The 25135-nt window shown below is 38.0% G+C and overlaps 1 protein-coding gene and 1 long non-coding RNA gene across 3 annotated transcripts in view; one reads left to right on the forward strand and one right to left on the reverse strand.

Moving 5' to 3' along the window:
• Positions 1-25135, forward strand: part of bsf (bicoid stability factor) — a 64007-nt gene that overhangs the window by 36014 nt on the left and 2858 nt on the right. For both annotated transcript variants that reach the window (XM_070095666.1, XM_070095667.1), the window contains exons 17-23: positions 996-1113; positions 3203-3362; positions 6525-6765; positions 17820-18039; positions 19323-19521; positions 21632-21735; positions 24824-25004. In XM_070095666.1, the coding sequence (XP_069951767.1) occupies positions 996-1113; positions 3203-3362; positions 6525-6765; positions 17820-18039; positions 19323-19521; positions 21632-21735; positions 24824-25004 (1223 nt within the window). The remainder of the gene's footprint in view (positions 1-995; positions 1114-3202; positions 3363-6524; positions 6766-17819; positions 18040-19322; positions 19522-21631; positions 21736-24823; positions 25005-25135) is intronic.
• LOC138854168 (uncharacterized) overlaps positions 1-25135 on the reverse strand; it is an 87394-nt gene that overhangs the window by 36006 nt on the left and 26253 nt on the right. The window lies entirely within an intron of this gene.

A 25135-nucleotide genomic window follows, 5' to 3' on the forward strand; every position in this document is an offset into this window, starting at 1 on the left:
GTATTGATAAAGCCACTGGATGGCAAAACGTCTACAATAAAGATACCCAGATGTTGCACATGTGTCTTAATTTCATCTTGTTGGTATTGTATACCATTCTTGTACAAGATAACATGTAATGCAAATGGGGAAGAGTGAGAGTCCCCTTGAATATTTTTACCCGTGACTTTTTTTGTGTGACCTATTTCGAAGGCTCTTCTAATCCCACAGCCCGTCCTTTGGCCATGCTATAATGTAGACCATCTGGTCAATCAGGCTATTTGTGTTAAGGGCCCACAGGCTCCCATGGTCATCACAACTTGGTTGATTAGATCTAGAAATTGTTAAGATAAGAGCTTCTTGAAAGCTTCTGTTGGATTGTTTGATAAAATATTGAAAGTGTCAGACAGTGAGGGGATCTAAGAGTATTGTAATTTTTTGTTTTCCACAAAAACCATTTCCCACCTACCCTGTTGCCCAGTCCCAGATCAAACCTTCTGGTTAATAACCTGATAATTCAAACTGGTGGTGTTAACCACATGCAGTCAAACATGCAGCCAGCTTGGCTGATCACTTATCCAGTTCTCTCTTGAGGACAGCCTGGTGTATGTTAATTGCTCAGGGGTGTTGATAAGGAAGACAGGGATAGGCTTTGTGAGAGGCGAGATGAGAACTCGGGGAAACCATTAGAAGTTAGCTGTAGATAAGCCAGAGGGTTGTTAGGAAGTATTTCTGTATTCTGAGTGGTCAGGAAGTGGAATGATCTTGATGAGGAAGTAGTTGAGGCAGACTGTACATAGTTTTAAGAGCAGGTACAATAAGGCCCCCGAGGCTAAGAGAGAGTGAATCTGAAGAGTTGCAAGTCAAGAAACAGAGCCAGGATTTTAGAATTGACCCCTGCAACCACATATAGATGACTGCATACATATATACATATGCACACTATACATACACTGTATACATGCAGCCTAACATCATTATATATTCTGAAAAGTGTTCTAACATCTTTAATTTAGATTGCAGAAAATCATGGACATGAGTATTGCAAGCCATGGTGAAATGAACAGCCTGTATGATATGGTATTTGCCTTCATTGAGTGTGGGCGTATCAAGCAGGCACGGAAGCTCCTAGAGGTTAGTCAAAAATCTTGTAACGAATATAAAAATATATATTAATTTTTTTTTTTCAACAAACCGGCCGTATCCCACCAAGGCAGGGTGGCCCAAAAAGAAAAAAGAAAGTTTCTCTTTTTAAAATTAGCAATTTATACAGGAGAAGGGGTTACTAGGCCCTTGCTCCCGGCATTTTAGTCGCCTCTTACAACACGCATGGCTTATGGAGGAAGAATTCTGTTCCACTTCCCCATGGAGATAAGAGGAAATAAACAAGAACAAGAACTAGAAAGAAAATAGAAGAAAACCCAGAGGGGTGTGTATATATATGATTGTACATTTATGTGTAGTGTAACCTAAGTGTAAGTAGAAGTAGCAAGACGTACCTGAAATCTTGCATGTTTAAGAGACAGAAAAGAGACACCAGCAATCCTACCATCATGTAAAACAATTACAGGATTCCGTTTTACACTCACTTGGCAGGACGGTAGTACCTCCCTGGGTGGTTGCTGTCTACCAACCTACTACCTACATATATTAATATGTCTGCAAATTTAAATATAAAAATACTGACCAGTAACATGTTTAAAAATGTGCATCTTGGTTATGTGCACTATCTTAAGCTTGATAGGGTCAGTCCAGTGAAATGCACCGCCTCAGGCTGGTGTTACATATCCTCATGATTTATTTTTTACCTAGTGACTCAGGGAAGTTTAGTCCTTTGCAGTTTTCCATTTTAAGCTTGGCTCTTTCAAGTTTGTCCGATTTCATTATGCAAAGATGGAGAAAAATTTAATTTATTAATTACAGATGAAAAGGCCTTAACATGGTTAGGAAGGTGTATAACAGATGTGGCCAAGTTGTGGCTAGTGAGCTTCACATAGTTCATTTTCTCATTCAGTGCAGCTCCTCTTCCTGCTCTAGATATAGTAAATCCTCAACTAACATTGTTTCCTTCAACGTCGTTTCGTTATCACATTGATGAGAAAAAATCGATTCCTGACCAGGGCCACTGTCTGTGTGGAGACAGGACAGTAAAAATTTCGTAAAGTATATGATAATCATACAAATGCACTACTATAAATGATACTGTACAAAAGCGCTCATCGGGCCCACCATATTTGTTTTTGTTTTTAACCCGTAAACGGTCCAAGCAGATCTACGTTCACATGTATAGTGCTACAAAAGTAGATTACGTTTTTTTTATATATTTTCAAATATAACAAAAAAAAAAGTAGATCAAAGTTTTTTACACATTTTCAAATGTAAAAAAAAAACAAAAAAAAGATCTACTTTTTTTTGCATGCTTTCCAAACGTATATATACGTTTGGACCGTTTACGGGTTAAACTGTGGTGGTAGGAGGTGCTCCTTATGTGAACATTTATTCTTTGATTTAACCCTGTTGCAATGAGTGCTAAAGTTACACTGTGCACCCCTGATGTCTGTGGCCACAAAAAATAGAGAAAAAGTGTGACATTAGAAGCTTAAACTATAAGTGATAAATGTGAGATACTCTTGCAACATTTGGGAATCTTGATTCTGGAAACGTTTTGCCACACAGTGGCTCCTTCAGTCCAGTGCAGAAAAAGGTGAAAGATGAGAAGTTTGAGGTAATCAGTCCCTCAACCTAGAGTCAATGTGTTCAGTCCATCAAGATTGATGGACTAAACATATTGACTAGGCTGAGGGACTGATTGCCTCAAACTCCTCCTCATCTCTCATTTATCAATTTATTGTTTTTTAAACTATTTTAACACAAAACTAGAAGTTTTGAAGAGGTTTGACAATGGACAGCAAGGTGTGTTTCGTTATACGTTCGTTGCTTTGCTTAGTCTCAGTTTCCAAGAAACTATCGACAATGTTAGATGAGGACGTACTGTGTTGTTTTGTGAGTCCCATTGAATGGGCAGTCAAGTTGCATGAGGCTCATGAGCCAAAACTTGGACGCATCTGGTAAATGAAATGCTGAGTGATTGGGGGGAGAGAGAATTACATGATATGTTTGTAGAAAGAATAAGGGTGTATAGAAGGTATAAGATATGTTTTATAACTCTCATTAAGTTTAAAAATATACTCTAAGTGTAATTTATGCGAGCCTGGCTTTTCAGACCCCAGGTTTGCGAGCCTTCAACACCAAGTTGAATATTCAATGCCAGAGGTTCCTGGAGACTGGCAGACTATTGGAACTTGAGCATCTAGTCACTGTCACTCGTGATGTCTTTGATCTGGACAGAAATATGATGTACATGCACTTGCTGACGGGTTATAGTGAGTATGAATTATAGTACGTGTATTTCTAATGATACTGTGCTTATGGGAGATTCTAAAGAAAAATTGCAAAGGTTAGTGGATGAGTTTGGGAGTGTGTGTAAAGGTAGAAAGTTGAAAGTGAACATAGAAAAGAGTAAGGTGATGAGGGTGTCAAATGATTTAGATAAAGAAAAATTGGATATCAAATTGGGGAGGAGGAGTATGGAAGAAGTGAATGTTTTCAGATACTTGGGAGTTGACGTGTCGGCGGATGGATTTATGAAGGATGAGGTTAATCATAGAATTGATGAGGGAAAAAAGGTGAGTGGTGCGTTGAGGTATATGTGGAGTCAAAAAATGTTATCTATGGAGGCAAAGAAGGGAATGTATGAAAGTATAGTAGTACCAACACTCTTATATGGGTGTGAAGCTTGGGTGGTAAATGCAGCAGCGAGGAGACGGTTGGAGGCAGTGGAGATGTCCTGTTTAAGGGCAATGTGTGGTGTAAATATTATGCAGAAAATTCGGAGTGTGGAAATTAGGAGAAGGTGTGGAGTTAATAAAAGTATTAGTCAGAGGGCAGAAGAGGGGTTGTTGAGGTGGTTTGGTCATTTAGAGAGAATGGATCAAAGTAGAATGACATGGAAAGCATATAAATCTATAGGGGAAGGAAGGCGGGGTAGGGGTCGTCCTCGAAAGGGTTGGAGAGAGGGGGTAAAGGAGGTTTTGTGGGTAAGGGGCTTGGACTTCCAGCAAGCGTGCGTGAGCGTGTTAGATAGGAGTGAATGGAGACGAATGGTACTTGGGACCTGACGATCTGTTGGAGTGTGAGCAGGGTAATATTTAGTGAAGGGATTCAGGGAAACCGGTTATTTTCATATAGTCGGACTTGAGTCCTGGAAATGGGAAGTACAATGCCTGCACTTTAAAGGAGGGGTTTTGGGATATTGGCAGTTTGGAGGGATATGTTTGTGTATCTTTATATGTGTATGCTTCTAGACTGTTGTATTCTGAGCACCTCTGCAAAAACAGTGATAATGTGCGAGTGTGGTGAAAGTGTTGAATGATGATGAAAGTATTTTCTTTTTGGGGATTTTCTTTCTTTTTTGGGTCACCCTGCCTCGGTGGGAGACGGCCGACTTGTTGAAAAAAAAAAAAAAAAAAAATTTCTAATGTAGTATGACTTTAAAAATTAAAGTATTTTTTCCCATGTTTGATAATATAGAAAAGTGCTAAATTTAAAATTTCTGAGTTTTTTTTTTTAGCCTTTTAACTGTGGTAGGCAGGCCTCAACAATTTTTATTTCCCCCCTCCCCCATATGTGTTAAAACATTAAAAAAAAATTCATAGTCTTAAAGAGCATATATTTCTAAATAGAACCACAGGAAAAATGAAGTCAGATGAAAATTTACAGTATGTTGAATTTGGCCAAAATCATCACTTGTCAGCAGCAGTTGGCATAAATGTGCTTAATGATAGTTTCATCATTGTTTTCTTGGATTTTTAATGTCTAATGGTTTTTAAACTAGTCTCTTATGACATTAGAATGTATGAGTTGGTACAGATATATTTTTGTTTCTTTTGATAGCTTTTGTCTGCTAACCCTATTTATGAGGAAATCTTATGATATTGCAATTGTTTCAAAGTATGTTGCCCCCCTTGAAACATGGAAATAAGTTGCAGGTGAGATCTGCATACAGCAGGTTGGGTTTCAGGGGACTGCTGTAAAGTGAAACAGGCTTTTTTTCACTTTCAAATGTATATAAAAGCCTGATAACATGTTTACCCTGTCATATATTAAGTGAGTAATAGAGCTAGGCTTAATAAATGCATTTATGGTACACACATTACTTAACCTTAAAATATTCTCGTCCTTAGCTACTAATAAGAGGTGAATATGTTTATTGTAGGAAGTCTGAATAAATGAAGAATGGATATAATTGAAAACTACTGTATTAGCTAAACACCATACGGTAAAGCACTGTAAAGTAGAGCTTGCCTGTATATTGCTTGACTCTTTGGTTATTCTAGGTTATAATAATAAAATATCTTCATTCGTACAAGTACTTGTACAAGGTATACAGGCTTAGCTGACATCAGTGACATACTACTGTATAGAAAGCCACTTGTTATGCAGAGCATTTCAGGCAAATTAGGTTAATTTTGTCCCAGGATGCAACCCACACCTGTCAACTAACATCCAGGTATCCATTTTATACTGATGGGTGAACATGGACAGCAGGTGTCTTATGGAAACACATCGTAATGTTATCCAGCCGTACTGGGGATTCGAACTCCAGACCTCATTGTGTGAGCTGAATGCTCTAGCAATTGAGCTACATTCAATAATGCCGCTGTTACATGCCCATAATGTCTGTGTCAGTTCTCTCATTTTTTTTGCTCATTGGTCCTCATCTCAGGCACCAATCTTAATGCTCTCCATTATTATTATTTTTTTTTTTTTCAACAAGTCAGCCATCTCCCACTGAGGCAGGATGACCCAAAAAGAAAGAAAATCCCCAAAAACAAAATACTTTTATCATTCAACACTTTCACCTCACTCGTACATAATCACTGTTTTTGCAGAGGCACCCAGATACAACAGTTTAGAAGCATATATAAAGATATATAACATATCCCTCCAAACTGCCAATATCTCAAACCCCTCCTTCAAAGTGTAGGCATTGTACTTCCCATTTCCAGTACTCAAGTCCAGCTATATAAAAATTAACCATTATACTTTCTCAAATTTCACTTCATGTTTTGCTAGGGGAGGGTTCCACACCAGTGTTGCATACTCATGAATGTGTCGTTTGACTGAGGTAACTTTTTATGTATGACAAGACTTTGCCACTCATAAGTTTTCAAGCTGAGCTGCTGCTGATGTTAATCTGTTTGTGCCCTAGGAGGTAGGTTTGAGTTATTGGTTATTAGTAGATCTTTTATTTTAGACTTTTTTTTTTTTTTTTTTTTTACTCCCTAAATACTATTCTCTCTGGTTTCCTTTCCACAACTCTGCTTCATAACTTTGCTCAACTCTATATTTGACTATTACTAAAGTATGTCTTGGCCTAATTGCATATGTATGATTTGTAATCAATAAAGCAAAATTTCTAGAGACCTTTCCAGATAAATGAATGTAATCTAGAATATATTAATCTTCATTTTTCATTCCCCTAGAACAACAAAATGAATGTGAAAAGGCCCTGGGAATTTGGACGTCTATGCAGGAGGAGAATATTGAACCTAGTGAAACTTTTCTAATCAGACTGGGAGAATTTCTCAAGGAAAATGGCCATGAGGTTCCCTTTATTATGCCTGAAGCAAAGCAGGACATTATTGAAAAGGAGCCTTCAGTAGCAAATTTCCGTACAGCATTAACAGAAAGGGATTTCACTTCTGCAGTCAGCATTAAAAATAAGTAAGTTGATTTTCAACCTAGGCAATTAGTAGAACTTTTTTATTTGGTTCTGACCCGATGATATACGGCCTCTCCTCAGTTTGCGACATACTCTTTTACCGATGACTCAGACTTACAATGGGCTTTCTGACCAGTATGCTTATCTAAATAGTGTATCGTTAGTCGAATGTAACGTTAGACGATACCATCGTTGGTCGAGGGTCCACTGTACTTGGTTTCCCATAGACATTGGATAAATCAGGTCATAGGCAGAAGTTTTTCAAGCATTTTTAAGTAATATTACATTTGAGTGTTAATCTGAGTTTGAGCATCATGATTATCTGTTACTCTGAAACAATATTTTATTCCATATATTTTGCAGTTTGCTTTTACATATTTTCCACTGTACAGTGGACCCTCGACTAACGATATTAATTGGTGTCCGAGTACGAATATCATTAGTAGAGTTTTTTTATCATTAGTTGAGGCAACGTGTTAGCGTTAACACGTATCGTTAGTCGAATTTAACGTTAGACGATGCCATCGTTGGTCGAGGGTCCACTATACTTGGTTTCCCATAGACATTGGATAAATCAGGTCATAGGCAGAAGTTTTTCAAGCATTTTTAAGTAATACTACATTTGAGTGTTAATGACTATGACGGAAGCCCCTGAAATATTTGTATGCTAAACAAGTAGCATATACACAAATAACCCACACATAAGAAACAGAAGCTTATGATGATGTTTTGGTCTGACTTGGACTATTTACAAGTCATGTGTGACTTGTAAATGGTCAAAATCTAACCAAAACATTGTCATAAGCTTTTCTCTTCTGTGTGTGGGTTATTTGTGTATTGCAGTCATGGTATTGTGCCTTTTTGTTCAAGTAGCATGTCTTATTTCACAGTTCCTATAGATCTGTCAGTGTCTAGATAAGTAGCATGTCTTATTTCAGAATGCCTATTGATCTATCAGTCTTTCCAACAGCATTTTCAACTTTTTTTTTTTTTTTTTTTAAACCATTCTCTCCTGTGTTGTGTAGTACTGATTGATCCTTACAGGCATAACATTTTCCATGAATCAAATTATAATAATACCATTTCATGCTTTAAATGACCCCTATAAGTTTAGAGCTTCATATGTAAATACAGTAGGGCCCTATTTATACGGCAGGTTAGGTTCCAGGCTACTGCCGGATAGCAGAATGCTGTTTTTTCCACTTGTAAATGTCAGATAACAGGCTTACACTAACATATATTAAGTTAGCAATAGAATTAGGTATTAAAAACAAAAAGTAAAATACACACACAGTACACATTATTTACCTCAAAATATTTGTAGTCTTAATGTAGGGCAAAAGGTGAGTAGTATTTACTTTAAGAAGTCAGATGTGGTAGCCCTCCTGGCCACCCCACCCACACATAATATACTACGATGAACCTTAAAGCTCCCTAGATTGATAAAATGCATATACAGTACACAAATTTTTTTTTTCTCTAATCTTCAACAAGTCGGCCATCTCCCACCGAGGCAGGGTGACCCAAAAAGGAAGAAAATACCCAAAAAGGGAATGCTTTTATAATCATTCAACACTTTCACCTCATACATAATCACTGTCTTTGCAGAGGGGGTCAGATACGACAGTTTAGAAATCCCTCCAAACTGTCAATATTACTGACCCCTCGATTAAAGTGCAAGCATTGTACTTCCCATTTCCAGGACTTGAGTCTAGCTAAATCTAATAACTAGTTTTCCTGAATCCCTTCACTAAATATTACCTTGCTCACATTAAAATAGCTTGTCAAGTCCCAAAAACCATTCGTCTCCATTTACTCCTATCTAACACGCTCACACACAAAACCTCCACACCTCCTAATAATTCACTCCTAATTCTCTGCATAATATATACACCACACATTACCCTTAGACAGGACATCTCCACTGCCTCCAGCCACCTCCTCACTGCAGCATTTACAACCCAAGCTTCACACCCATATAAGAGTGTTGGTACCACTATACTTTCATACATTCCCTTCTCTGCCTCCATAGATAACGTTTTTTTGTCTCCACAGATACCTCAACTGACCACTCGCCTTTTTTCTTCATCAATTTTGTGGTTAACCTCATCCTTCATAAACCCATCTGCTGACAAGTCATCTCTCAAATATCTGAAAACATTCACTTCTTCCGTACTCCCTCTCTCCAATGTGATACCAAATTTTTCTTTATCTAAATTGTTTGATACCCTCATCACCTTACTCTTATCGACTTTCACTTTCAACTTTCTACCTTTACACACCCTCCCAAACTTGTCTACTAACCTTTGCAACTTTTCTTTAGAATCTCCCATAAGCACAGTATCATCAGCAAAAAGTAACTGTGTCAACTTCCATTTTGTACTTGATTCCCCATAATTTAATCCCACCCTTCTGCCCAACACCCTAGCATTTACTTCTTTTACAACCCCATATATAAATATATTAAACAACCATGGTAACATTATACATCCTTGTCTAAGACCTACTTTTACTGGGAAGTAATGTAACTTACTACCTATTCCTAACACTTGCAACCTCTGCCACATTGCTCCCATATCCACTCTATCATGCTGTTCACATATATGCTTCAATGTAAACACTTGATCTACACATCCCCTACCCACTCTAAATTCTCCTTGCTCATCTGCAATCCTACTCTCTGTCTTACCTCCAATTCTTTCAATAATAACCCTACCATGCACTTTACCTGGTATACTTGGTAAACTTTTTCCCCTATAATTTTTACAATCTCTTTTGTCCCCTTCCCTTTATATAAAGGAACTATACATGCTCTTTGCCAATCCCTAGGTACCTTCCCCTCTTTCATACATTTATTAAACAAAAATATCAACCACTCCAACACAATATTCTTCCCAGCTTTTAACATTTGTCATTATCCCGTCAGTTCTTGCTGCTTTACTCCCTTTCATTCTATGTAATGCCTCCCACACCTCCCCCACACTCACATCGTGCTCTTCTTCACTCCTAAAAGATGTTATACCTCCCTGGCCAGTGCATGAAATTACCGCCTCCCTTTTATCATCGACATTTAAAAGCCCAGGGAGGTACTACCGTCCTGCCAAGTGAGTGTAAAACGAAAGCCTGTAATTGTTTTACATGATGGTAGGATTGCTGGTGTCCTTTTTTCTGTCTCATGAACATGCAAGATTTCAGGTACGTCTTGCTACTTCTACTTACACTTAGGTCACACTACACATACATGTACAAGCACATATATACACACCCCTCTGGGTTTTCTTCTATTTTCTTTCTAGTTCTTATTCTTGTTTATTTCCTCTTATCTCCATGGGGAAGTGGAACAGAATTCTTCCTCCGTAAGCCATGCGTGTTGTAGGAGGCAACTAAAATGCCGGGAGCAAGGGGCTAGTAACCTCTTCTCCTGTATATATTACTAAATGTAAAAGGAGAAACTTTCGTTTTTCCTTTTGGGCCACCCCGCCTCGGTGGGATACGGCCGGTGTGTTGAAAGAAAGAAAGATTTAAAAGTTCAAAATATTCTGCCATCTACCAAATATCTCCAGCTCCTCATCTACTAACTCCCCTACTCTGTTTTTAACTGACAAATCCATTCGTTCCCTAGGCTTTCTTAACGTGTTTCTCACTCCATATTTTTTCCTTATTTTCAGCAAAATTTCTTGCCAGTGCCTCTCCCACTCTTTCATCTGCTCTCATTTTCCACTCTTATTGTCACCACTTTCTTCACCTTTCTTTTACTCTCCATATACTCTGCTCTTTTTATAACACTTCTGCTTTGTAAAAACCTCTCATAAGCTACCTTTTTCTCTTTTATCACACTTTTTACTTCATCATTCCACCAATCACTCCTCCTTCCTCCTATAGCCACAAACTTCTGCTCCACATTCTAATGCTGCATTTTTAAAACTATCCAAACCCTCGTTTACCCGACTACTATTCATACTTGCATTAGCCCACCTTTCTGCCAATAGTTGCTTATGTCTCACCCTAACTTCCTCCTCCCTCGGTTATACTGTTTCACCTCTCTTACTTGCTGTTGCCATTTTCCTTTTGTCCCATCTACCTCTAACTGTAGCTACAACTAAACAATGATCCGATATATCCGTTGCCCCTCTATAAACATGTACATCTTGAAGCCTACCCATCGACCTTTTATCCACGAATGCATATTCTAACAAACTACTTTCATTACGTGCTATATCATACCTTGGAAGATATTTACAGTGGGACCTCTGATTTCGGCCGTTATCCGTTTCAGAAGGTCGGCCTAAATCCGAAAAGGCCAAAAGCCGAAGTAATATTTCCCTTAAGAATTAATGTAAATACAATTAATCTGTTCCAAACGCCCAAAAATATTAACAAAAAATAAATTTTTTGAAGATTAACCATAGTTTTACATACACAAAACAATGAGAAATAAATACAGAACACAAATTTTAATGATAAATGAACATTACATACCCTTATTGAAGACCCTTTTTGGCATATTGGAGAAGGCAAAGTTTTGGGGTTATTGTATGGAAGGGGAATCCCCCTCCATAAGGACTTCAGGTATCAAGTCCCTATCTGGGGTTATTTTCCTTCTTTGTCTTTTACTGGTACTAGGACCAGCTTGGGAGTCACTGCACCCTTGTCACACAAAAAAATTGTCCAGAGAGGTCTGTTTCTGGCATCTCTTTAAGATTTGCCTGAAGTGAGACAAGGTTTTATCACTGAACATGTTGCAGATATAGCTTGTTTGAGTTTGGTCAGGATGACATTTCTCCACAAAACTTTGCAACTCGCTCCACTTTGCACACACATCCTAAATCACTGAAGAAGGCACATTCTTCCCTCTTTTCCTCTTTCTCCTCCTCCTCCTACTCCTCTGAAGCAATTTCATCAGCTGTGGTCTGTTGCTGTTGCAGATGAAGGTCTTGCAGCTCTTCAGTAGTTAGCTCTTCACTGTGGTCCTCCACCAACTCTTCCACATCCTCGCCACTCACCTTCAACCCCATGGACTTTCCCCAAAGATGCGATACTTTCCACAACAGGCAGAGGGTCGACAGGGTCAGGGTCAGCCTCAAACCCTTCAAAACCCTTGAGGACACATTCTGGCCACAGTTTTCTCCAAGCAGAGTTCAAAGTTCTGGAAGTCACTTCCTACCAAGCCTTACCTATAAGGCTTATGCAATAGAGGATATTGAAGTGATTCCTCCAGAACTCTCTTAGGGTCAAGTCAGTGTCCAAGGTCACTTCAAAGCACCTTTGAAACATTGCTTTCTTGTAGTTTTTTGAAGTTAGAAATGACCTGCTGGTCCATGGGCTAGATGAGAGGAGTGGTGTTAGGAGGCAAGAATTTCACTGTTATAAAAATTAACTCCCATAGACAATTGGTCTACTAAGTTTGGAGGATGAGCAGGAGCATTGTCCAGTACCAGGTGGCACTTGAGTGGCAATTTATTTTTCTGGAGGTATTTGTTCACACTCGGGTCAAACACTTCATAGGCCCAGTCCATGGAAATTTGTCTTGTGACCCATGCCTTATTATTAGCTTTCCACAACACACAATTTACTCTTGATATTTTTTTCTTGAACACACTAAGATTTTCTGTGTGATACACCAGTAAAGGCTTCACTTTGAAATTCCCACTAACATTACTACAGAATAAAGAGTAAGCCTAACCTTCATAGGCTTGTGTCCTGTCAGTACTTTTTCCTCCTGCGTGATGTAGGTCCTCTTTAGCATTTTCTTCCAAAAGACGCATGTTTCATCACACTTGAACACTTGTTGGGGGACAAATCCTTCAGCCTCTACGTATTCCTTGAATTCATGAATGAATTCTTCAGCCACACGTTTGTCTGAACTTGCAGCCTCACCATGCTTTACGACACTGTATATGCCACTACGCTTCTTAAAGCTGTCAAACCAGACTTTGCTGGCCTTAAATTCACTAACAGCATTTGTTCCAGGCATTTTATTCACGAGATCTGCATGCAACTGCCTTGCCTTTTCACAAATGATCGACTCCACAACACTATCTCTCACTGTTTATCGTTGATCCACACCAACAATAACTTCTCCACATCTTTGATTATTGGCGATCTTTGTTTCGTTAGCATATTTACCCCTTTCGCAACATTAGCTTCCTTGATTTCTACTTTCTTTGCCAGGATGGAGGTGATTGTTGATTTTGACTTCCCATACGTCCTGGCTAGCTGGAACACATGTACACCACTTTCGTACTTTGCTACAATTTCTTTCCTGAATTCTGTCGTGTTTCTCGCTTTGGTAAAAGGGCTGGTACTAGGAACTTTCTTTGGGCCCATGGTGGCTTATTTCACAGTCGCACTCAATAAACAACCACAAAAAACAATGGATTTTAACAAAATGTTTGGCTGAATGAGCAGTGTTGCTCTCTCACCCAGAGACAGCCAGACTGACTCATGAACACGGCTGAGTGGCGGGTGAACTTGTCCAATACAGCCGATTTCCGAGTTGCAGCCAAAATCTAGGATAGAATTTCGTCCAAAAAAGTGGCCGAAATCCAATTTGGTCGATATCCGGGGGTCCACTGTTTTTGTAGAAAGTCGTGTGGGAGGTAGGTTAGAGAATCCCTCCTCTAGTGTTTGTGAAGGCTAACTTCATTAGATCGCCACGTTTTCATCAGGAAAACATAATGTAAAGAAATAAACTGGTGTATGTAGTACTACAAAATTTACCTTGGAGAAGAGATGCTTGCAGAGGTTGATGGTGGAGAAGAGATGCTTGCAGAGGTTGATGGTGGAGAAGAGATGCTTGCAGAGGTTGATGGTGGAGAAGAGATGCTTGCGGAGGTTGATGGTGGAGAAGAGATGCTTGCGGAGGTTGATGGTGGAGAAGAGATGCTTGCGGAGGTTGATGGTGGAGAAGAGATGCTTGCGGAGGTTGATGGTGGAGAAGAGATGCTTAAGAACATAAGAAAGAAGGAATATTGCAGCAGGCCTACTGGCCCATGCAGGGCAGGTCCATGTCAACCCCTGGCTTAGACCAATGGCCCACCCAGTCAGGTCACCTCCACAGCACAGCTTCTGACCCAGTAGCACCAGCTAGTCAGGTCCAACTCACACCCACTCATGTGTTTATCTAACCTATTTTCAAACTACACAACGTCTTAGCTTCTATGACAGCACTTGGGAGTTTGTTCCACTCATCCACAACTCCATTACCAAACCAGTGCTTTCCTATATCCTTCCTGAATCTGAATTTTTCCAGCTTAAAACCATTGCTGCAAGTTCTGTGTAGGCTAGATATTTTTAGCACACTATTTACATCCCCTTTATTCCTGTTTTCCATTTATACACTTCAGTCATATTCCTCCTAATTCTATGCCTTTCTAGAGAGTGCAGATTCAGGGCCCTCAGTCTATCCTCATAGGGAAGATTTCTGATACATGGGATCAACTTTGTCATCCTCCTCTGTACATTTTCCAGTGCATTTATATCCATGTTGTAATACCAGAACTGTGCAGCATAATCTAAATGAGGCCTAATCAAGGATATATACAGTTGAAGAACAACCTGTGGATTTCTATTATTTATGCTTCTTGATATGAAGCCAAGGATTCTGTTAGCTTTATTGTGAACACTTATGCACCGTTGTCTTGGTTTCAGGTTACTGCTAACCAGAACTCCTAAATATTTTTTGCTGAGGTTCACGGTGGAGAAGAGATGCTATCACTTATTGCTACGCTCTTACTGCTACACCTTATTACTGAACTTAACTGCTACAGTTTGCTGGTGCTATAGCCTTTGTAGACTCCTGCTTTAGTATTGTGCACATCGTAAAAGTGCTACGCTAGTACGCTACCCTCACACCTCGTTTTTGTTTTTCTATGATTTCAAGCTTTACTTCCATAGCCATCATCCTTATTTTCTCCTCAGCACTGTCCTTTGCACTTGCTTTCTTAGGATCCATAGTTAGAAAAAAGAAATTTGGCGAAATAACTGCATGAAACGTCAGGAAAACACGAGAATTCCTTCCACCGCGAGTATGCATGTGTTGTTGTGGTTCTGAGCCTGCCATCTTGTGGTGGTGTTCTGAAGCTCACTTGTTATTATTATTATTATTATTATTTTTTTTTTTTTTTTTAACAAATCAGCCGTTTCCCACCGAGGCAGTGCCCCAAAAAGAAAAACGAAAGTTTCTTTCTAAATTTAGTAATGTATACAAGAGAAGGGGTTACTAGCCCTTTGCATTATTATTATATGTATCATTATTATTAGTTGTAGTATGTATGTATTATTATTATAATAATAATTACAGTGGTACCTCAAATTTCAGCCTTAATTTGTTCCAGAAGGCTGTTTGAGTGCTGTTACCGAAAGAATTTGTTCCCACGAGGAAAAATGTAAATTAGATTAGTTCATTTCAGAACCCCAAAAATACACTTACAAACGCACTTATAAAAATGCACTTACATAATTGTTCAAGTTGGGAGCTGTTCGAAATTCAAGGTACCACTGTATTATTAATTTAGGAAACTGGAGCACAGATCCAATTCCCTTGATCAAAAGGCTGCCAGTAGTTGGTGCCACCATCAGCAAAACATTGGTAACCACTACTAGTACACTTTTCACTTGTTTAGACTTAAGTAGTCTATTAGTATTAGGTTAAGTCTGCCTGAAATGCCTCGACATGATTAGTGGCTTTCTTTGCTCCAATCATATTATGGTATGTAAACACACACAGTATTAGTCAGAGGGCTGAAGAGGGGTTCTTGGGTGTTTTGGTCATTTAGAGAGAATGGATCAAAGTAGAATGACTTGGAGAGCATATAAATCTGTAGGGGAAGGAAGGCAGGGAGGGGTCGTCCTCGAAAATGTTGGAAGGAGGGGGTAAAGGAGGTTTTGTGGGTGAGGAGCTTGGACTTCCAGCAAGCAAGTGTGAGCGTGTTAGATAGGAGTGAATGTAGACGAATGGTGTTTGGGACCTGACGAGCTTTTGGAGTGTGAACAGGGTAATATTTAGTGAAGGGATTCAGGGAAACCGGTTATTTGTATATAGCCAGACTTGAATACTGGTAATGGGAAGTACAGTGCCTGCACTTTAACCCTTTCAGGGTCCGTCCCGTAGATCTACGGCTTTACGTTCAGGGTCCAAACCGTAGATCTACGCCATGAGCTCAGCTCACTCTGATAAACTGTGAGTGGTACATTTGGGCCTAGATATGAGAGAATACATCTATGTGGTATGTGTGCACCACATAAAACAGATCCTGCAGCACACTGTGTATAATGAGAGAAAAAAATGAAATCATGATTTTTCGATTAAAACAGCAACTTTGCAGTGTTTTTTCGTATGTTTTGTATAGTTGTATTTGCGATTTCTTGGTCTCATTTGATAGAATGGAAGACATATTACAGAAATAGAGATGATTTTGATTGGTTTTAGCATTGGAAATGGCTTGAAACTGAGCTCAAAGTAGCGGAAATGTTAAATTTTTGCCGATATTCAAGAGTAAACAAACGACCTCACACGTCTAATACACATCAGCTGGTGGGTCTAATATACATTCACAAATATGGTGATGATATTTATACAATTATTACAGTATTGCATAACAGTAAATCTTCTATTTTTTGGTGTGAATAAAAATTCATTATGTGAATAAAAAATCAAAATGGAATTTATTTGTAAAGCCTCAAAACATAACTAATGAACAGAGGAAATGTTAGTTTAGTGCAAGGAATGCCTACATTGTTCATTCTGGACCCTATTTTGAAATTGGAATATTTTGAACTTTGTGTTAAATTGGCCAAATTAACAATTTCCGATCACTTTATTTTGTAGTTGAAACAGTTGACTTGGCGATTTCTTGTGCTCAATCGATAGAATAGAAGTAATACTAGTGAAATAGCTAAGAATTTGGTTGTTTGGAATAATGTAATTGGCCTAAAATGGGAGTCAAAGTCGGCAAAATAGCCGATTCGTAAATATCGCTGACACATCAAAATTCGCGAGAGCATAATTTCGTCAATTTTCCACCAAATTTCGTACTTTTTGTTTTATTACCTTCACAAAAAGATTCTCTACGATTTCATAAGAAAAAATAACAAATTTTTTTTTTGAAAATTCTTGGACACTGGTGCGTGACTCCAGATTTGGGCCTTGGACCCTGAAAGGGTTAAAGGAGGGGTTTGGGATATTGGCAGTTTGGAGGGGTATGTTATATATGCTTCTAAACTTTTGTATCTGGGCACCTCTGCAGACAGTGATTATGTGTGAGTGAGGTGAAAGTGTTGAATGATGATGAAAGTATTTTCTTTTTGGGTCACCCTGCCTCGGTGGGAGATGGCCGACTTGTTGAAAAAAAAAAAACACACTTTGTAACCTTTGCAAGGAAATAAATATTTTATTTATTTAAGGAACCTCCCTTGAGGGGAGAGTTTGCATTCTGAAAGTTCTTTCGTATCCAGAAGCGAAAAATCGACCGAATGACTTTGTATCCTGAAAAATTCACATGATGGGGCTTTCATAAGCCGAGGTTCCACTGTATTATTATTAATATGGTGCGAAGAGTAGAGATACTCTTAGTGATTTTAACGTGTACCTGCATGCCAGCAGTGTTTAAGCATATTTACGTACAGGGGATTTTCTTTCTTTTTTGGGTCACCCTGCCTCGGTGGGAGACGGCCGACTTGTTGAAAAAAAAAAAAAAAAAAAAAACATAAGTATAATTATCAGAGTACGTACATGTAAAATATGCAATAACTTTGAAACACTTGAAATTTTTGGAAAATTTCCAGACATAATAGAGATGTGCTCACAGAGAATGTAAACAAACCGGGTGGGGCGTGCCATATTTGAAAGACTGCTTGCCATATAGCAAATTTTGGTCATAATTTGAAATTGCCGTATTAGCGGAATGCTGTAAGACGAAACGCTGTAAAGCAGTGCCCTACTGTGCACATGTATATTCCTGATAAAAGGGTAGTCTCCTGAGAGAACAATGTGGTAACTATACAGATTCATATATAATAAACTAATTTGTTTTTTTCTTTTTTTTAATATTTACAGGATTCAGTTGTCTGGTGGGCAGTTAAATATAGATGATCGCTCGAAGTTAATTGAGGGCCTTGTCCAAGACAGCCGATTTGGAGAAGCTGCCAGTCTAGCAAGAGAGATGTTGTCGAGTGGTACCTACCCTCATTTAAGAATTTTAAAGTTTTTGGTGACTAATCTGGCCAAAAATGGTGATGTAGAGAGTGTTATATTTTTGGAAAAATACATGAATGATGTAAGTTGTTCTCTGATTAATTTTTAAATTGCTTGCTTGTTAACATATCAATTTGTCTAACTATGTCCTGGTTAGTTTTTTACACGAACTGATGTGCCGTATTAAGAGTAAAATGTTTTGGCTGTCTTTAAGTGCAGTACTTAAGTTGCCTCTTAAGGGCTCTTTAATAATAACAACAGTATGGTAGAAGTTTTTTCATACATGCATTTTTAGCAAGCAAAAAAATTAATTTTGTGTTAAATCTTTGAATGGAAACAAGCATCCTTTCCCTGTCCATTCATCAGTTTCTCTGAGTATTTTGTATGTTATGTATTCTCTGGTTCTTCTGAAGTAAAGTGTGTTTTTAGTGAGTCAACTTAGAATACTACATGCTCTTATGTTTTCAATTAATTCTTCCGAATTCTATCAGTTTCTCTCCTGAGATATGTTGGCATAGAGGATAAAGAACCAGCATATCTTTTTTTTTTTTTTCCTAATTTTGAAGCATATCTGGTTATAGTCTTAATGCCATGACAAAGTAAATGAAGGCATCAACTTTTTGAATATTGTACTTTAACATTAAACTTCTGTGTGATTAGTACACACTTGACTCAACACATTTAATAATTACTGTTTTTTGCTTGATACTCATTATGACATTTCTCTGAATGCTTCTAAAAATCCCTGGAAAACATTAGTGTTATTAGAGGTCATCTTCAGTGAATTGCAATAATTATCACTGAGCTTCATGTTGTTGGTTCGAGCATAAAACAGCACAAGCGAGGCAGTACACCATTACTTCGTCTCCAGACAGCAAACTCTCGGGTCCCTCCACACAGCAGACCCTCAGGTCCCTCCCCACTGTAGGCCATCGATACCATTTCTGTACTTTTTTTTTTAATTGTAATTACCAGAAGTTAAAGAATTGCAGTTCAGAAATTATTGCACAAATAATCTGTAGATGGAAGAATAAAACTTGTGATGCTGTTTTGGTCCAACTTGGACAATTAACTAGTTATGTGACTGGTTAATGGTCAAAGTCAGACCAAAACATTGTCATAAGTTTCATTCTCCTATATGAATGTTGTTTGTGTATTGTTCCAGTCAGGGTATTATTCCTTGTCCTTCAGAAATTATTGGCTATTGGTACATCAGCCATGCATTATTATTATAATTAAAAAGAAGCACTAAACCATAAGGGCTATACAGACATCAGCTCTGCAAAGTTTCACTGCAATTTTAGATATTCATTTACGTACTTAAATTTTAAATTTTAGTCTCGCTAAAATTGTTACTTTATACAGATTATGAAGAAGCAGATTAAATTTGACAACTTGCTGTGTTTAGCGTACAAAGTGTCAGGGCGCACAGAAGAGTTTTTGGAGAACCTGCTAATCCAGATTCAGTCTGCTCGCACTCATGAACTAGAGTCCCTTGGTATACATTTCCCAAGAGGTGGAATAATAGGCATCATGGAAGACAGTCCTCAGTTTTTACCCAAAGGTAAGCAAACAGGTGGTCCCAAATTATGAATGCATGAGCTACAGGCATCCACACTTACTTGTAAGGTCCAGAAGAATTAAAATTAAATTGCTTCACAAATGACAGTCTATATTTATGAATGTGACACACATCCATTCATTATACCAGCGTTTTCTGTAGGAAAATACCATAAAGGTTCAGTGCTTTTCAGGAATGAGTAATACAGAAAAATCTGTTCTGAGTTTGGAGTGCAACTCCTTTGTTTACTGGAGACTCACAGTATTGCTTTAGAAATTCTTGGAGTTTTCTGCATTCTTGTTTGCTATGTTTAGCCCATTGATAATTTGCTCCAAAAATATCTCTTGCTGTAAGGAATTACCATCCTCACTTTAAATACTTGCTAATGAGTCTTGTAGTTATACTAGATTTGCAAATAAAAGAAAGATCCACCTTGAAATACGAGGATGTGTTTAGGAGTGTTATTTCACCATAAATTTTACATGTGAATTCTTTGTGCAGTAGGAATATATCCTCATCAGAAAACATTCTGCCATTGGTTTGCTCATAATAATTTTTTTTTTTCCCGACAAGTCTGCCATCTCTCACCGAGGCAGGGTGACCCAAAAAGAAAGAAAATCCCCAAAACTAAATACTTCCATCATCATTCAACACTTTCACCTCACTCTTACTTGCTGTTGCCATTTTCCTTTTGTCCCATCAACCTCTTACTCTAACTGTAGCTACAACTAAATATATATGTACTGTACTAATTATTAGATAATACATGTATTACCAATGCATAATGCACATTAACCTGTCGAAGGTCAGAACCCCTGATTTGAAACTTGCTCTCCGATTCGGAGAAAAATTCCTTACAATAGAGAATCTTTTCCAAAGGTAATGAAACTAAAAGTACAAAATTTGATGGAAAACTTGTGGAATTATGCTCTCGCATAGTTAGTTGTCTCGGTGATGCAGCCTCTCCTCACTTAGCGATGTACTCGTTTACTGATGCCTCGGACTTACAACGGGCTCTCTGACCAGTATTTATACCTAAATAATGTATATTGCAGCCAATTTCCTTTTTTCTGTTTATTTCAATATGCATTAAACTACTGTATAAACATTTAAAAATATACCAGAAATGTTATAAATGGTGCAGAAGACTGTATTTACACACCAGTGATTTCACCCACTTTGAGCTCTATTTTCGGCCAATTCCGGTGTTCTGTTGACCAAGCTCTTAGTTATTTCACTAGTATTCTTTCTGTTGATTAAGTACAAGAAACCACCCATTTACCTGATTCAGCTACCCAATAAAGTGATCAGAAATCTGTAATTTGGCTAATTTCATGAAAAATTAAAAAATTGCCAGTTTCAAAACAGGGTCCAGAATAAACAGTGTAGACATTCCTGGCATTAAAACATTTACCCTGCTCATTAGTCACGTTCTCAGGCCTCCTCTTTATTACACTTGTTTTCCATTTTGAATTGTTATTCACACAAAAATAATTAATTTACTGTTATGCAGACTACGTTGTCATTGTAAAAATTTTATAAATATTGTCAGTGCATTTGTGGATCTGCATTAGACTGTCCACCTGTGCATATATTGGACAAGTGACTTAATTTGTGTACTCTGAATACCGGCAAAAATCAATCATTTCTGCTAATTTGAGCTGCGTTTGAAGCTACTTTCCATCCTGAAACCAATCAAAATCATCACTATTTTTGTAATTTATCTTCCATGCTATCAAATGAGACCAAGAAACGAATAATACAACAATAAAAAACACACAAAAATACACCCCTAAGTCGCTGTTTTGTACCAAAAAGACTTTTTCCATTATGCACGTCTTGCTACAGGAATTTTTTTATATGGTGCATACTTACCACATAGACCCATTCTCTCATATCCAAGCCCAATTTACTGCTCATAGTTTATCTGAGTGAGCTGAGCTGATGGCGTAGAACTACGGGACCGACCTAGGCTTCAGAGCCGTAGCACTAAGGGACCAACACTCCAAAGGTTAAAAGAGTTTGAGATGTCTCATCATCCATTATATTTACAGTGATGCTGCACATTAGAAAAGTTAGGAATGTATTAATACAACACTTATGATATTTGCAGTAATCACTATCTCTGAGGAGTATGCCTCTCGAGGTCTGCTTTATCCTGCAAACTGTGTGTGGATGCACTACTTCTCTAACAAGCGTTACGATGAAGCGGAAGAGGTAAATATAATGGTCTCTTAGTTGAGTAAAGGATTGCACTGTAACTAATTACCAGTGTTGTTCATAATATAGTTGACATATAACAATGAACAGTTTAAATAATTATGAATTTAAAAATATTTATATGAAAAAGGGCAGCACCAATATAGTCTTATGTTAGGGAAAGCAATATTAATTCACATAGTCAGTGGTTACTACAGAGTAGAAGCCATTCAATATTTTTTTGTACCATGCCTTAAAAGAGCTATGGTCAGCAAATTCTTTAGATTTCTCAAGAATGTGAACTATAAACTCGAACTTTTTAATCGTTTGCATTATAGTGTATAGAAACATGTACATTTGCTGACTTTGTGTATGTACAGTACAGTAAATTTGAAAATCCTGTCTTTTGTTAGACGATCCTCTTTTCCATAAGAGTTCACTTATTTGTAATCTTATCATTCTTTACTAGTGGAATTTATTGTGCTTGTTCATTTTGCTAGATTTCTTAGATTTGTGTACTTAGGTAGCCTTTCATGTTTGCCATTTCATAAGGAATGGAGGGACTATTCTGGCTTATAAGTTGTTCCTATGACTAGTGAATGATTGTAACCTTTTAACTTGTTTTCATGGCCTTACTACATTGGTTGTTAATTGGAATATATGAAAATGACCAGACAAATGTAAATAGGAAATGCATCTCTGTGGATTAAGCCTCCACCATGTCTTGCACATGGGTTTAGCTCTTAACATGAATAATATAATGATGATAGAGTGGGAGAGGCACTGTCAAGAAATTTTAATGAAAATAAGAATAAATTTTGGAGTGAGTTAAACAAGTTAAGAAAGCCTAGGGAAAGTATGGATTTGTCAGTTAAAAACAGAGTAGGGGAGTTGGGAGATGGAGGTATTAGGTAGATGGCGAGAATATTTTGAGGAACTTTTAAATGTTAAGGAAGAAAGAGAGGCAGTAATTTCATGCACTGGTCAGGGAGGTATACCATCTTTTAGGAGTGAAGAAGAGCAGAATGTAAGTGTGGGGGAGGTACGTGAGGCATTACGTAGAATGAAAGGGGGTAAAGCAGCTGGAACTGATGGGATCATGACAGAAATGTTAAAAGCAGGGGGGATATAGTGTTGGAGTGGTTGGTACTTTTGTTTAATAAATGTATGAAAGAGGGGAAGGTACCTAGGGATTGGCAGAGAGCATGTATAGTCACTTTATATAAAGGGAAAGGGGACAAAAGAGACTGTAAAAATTATAGAGGAATAAGTTTACTGAGTATACCAGGAAAAGTGTACGGTAGGGTTATAATTGAAAGAATTAGAGGTAAGACAGAATGTAGGATTGTGGATGAGCAAGGAGGTTTCAGAGTGGGTAGGGGGTGTGTAGATCAAGTGTTTACATTGAAGCATATACATGTATGTGAACAGTATTTAGATAAAGGTAGGGAAGTTTTTATTGCATTTATGGATTTAGAAAAGGCATATGATAGAGTGGATAGAGGAGCAATGTGGCAGATGTTGCAAGTATATGGAATAGGTGGTAAGTTATTAAATGCTGTAAAGAGTTTTTATGAGGATAGTGAGGCTCAGGTTATGGTGTATAGAAGAGAGGGAGACTACTTCCCGGTAAAAGTAGGTCTTAGACAGGGATGTGTAATGTCACCATGGTTGTTTAATATATTTATAGATGGGGTTGTAAAGGAAGTAAATGCTAGGGTGTTCGGGAGAGGGGTGGGACTAAATTATGAGGAATCAAATTCAAAATGGGAATTGAGAGTTACTTTTTGCTGATGATACTGTGCTTATGGGAGATTCTAAAGAAAAATTGCAAAGGTTAGTGGATGAGTTTGGGAATGTGTGTAAAGGTAGAAAGTTGAAAGTGAACATAGAAAAGAGTAAGGTGATGAGGGTATCAAATGATTTAGATAAAGAAAAATTGGATATCAAATTGGGGAGGAGTAGTATGGAAGAAGTGAATGTTTTCAGATACTTGGGAGTTGACGTGTCGGCGGATGGATTTATGAAGGATGAGGTTAATCATAGAATTGATGAGGGAAAAAAGGCGAGTGGTGCGTTGAGGTACATGTGGAGTCAAAAAACGTTATCTATGGAGGTAAAGAATGAAATGTATGAAAGTATAGTAGTACCAACACTCTTATATGGGTGTGCAGCTTGGGTGGTAAATGCAGCAGCGAGGAGACGGTTGGAGGCAGTGGAGATGTCCTGTTTAAGGGCAATGTGTGGTGTAAATATTATGCAGAAAATTCGGAGTGTGGAAATTAGGAAAAGGTGTGGAGTTAATAAAAGCATTAGTCAGAGGGCAGAAGAGGGGTTGTTGAGGTGGTTTGGTCATTTAGAGAGAATGGATCAAAGTAGAATGACATGGAAAGCATATAAATCTATAGGGGAAGGAAGGCGGGGTAGGGGTCGTCCTCGAAAGGGTTGGAGAGGGGGTAAAGGAGGTTTTGTGGGCAAGGAGCTTGGACTTCCAGCAAACGTGCGTGAGCGTGTTAGATAGGAGTGAATGGAGACGAATGGTACTTGGGACCTGACGATCTGTTGGAGTGTGAGCAGGGTAATATTTAGTGAAGGGATTCAGGGAAACCGGTTATTTTCATATAGTCGGACTTGAGTCCTGGGAAGTACAATGCCTGCACTTTAAAGAAGGGTTTTGGGATATTGGCAGTTTGGAGGGATATGTTGTGTATCTTTATATGTGTATGCTTCTAAACTGTTGTATTCTGAGCACCTCTGCAAAAACAGTGATAATGTGTGAGTGTGTTGAATGATGATGAAAGTATTTTCTTTTTGGGGATTTTCTTTATTTTTTGGGTCACCCTGCCTCGGTGGGAGACAGCCGACTTGTTAAAAAAAAAAAAAAAAAAATTGGAAAATGTCATACAATGAAATAATCGATTTGTTATGAGTTTTAGCTCTGTCCCATCTCTTAGCTGTCAACTGAGTGATGTGATAATAGTCCATCGTAGATAAAAAAAAAAAAAATATATATCTTCAGCACATGCTTATCGTAGTGGTAATGATAGATCAGAAACTTTACTCTCTTGTATATCATCTATATAGTCTCACTTATTTTGGTTTGCAGATATACAAGAAACACCTCTCCGAGAGCTCAGCACCCTTAATGTTCCGAAACATCCTAGACAAAGCAAGGAAAACTAGTAATGCAGATGATCTGAGCAAACTCCTTGAAATTTTGGAGACTCGTTCTAATTGCACACCTCATTCTAAGGGTCTTGTTTATAGCTCCTGGATTGACATTCTTGGTTAGTAGATTTAACAATTGTTTATAGAGTACAATAGGTAATTAATGAATTTATACATTGTTTCTATATTTTATACATCAAATAGGGATAGGACAATACCAAGCTTTTTTTTGCTGATACAGATACTTCAC

The sequence above is a fragment of the Cherax quadricarinatus genome, chromosome 51, assembly GCF_038502225.1.
Source record: "Cherax quadricarinatus isolate ZL_2023a chromosome 51, ASM3850222v1, whole genome shotgun sequence".
Classification (NCBI taxonomy): Eukaryota; Metazoa; Arthropoda; class Malacostraca; order Decapoda; family Parastacidae; genus Cherax; species Cherax quadricarinatus.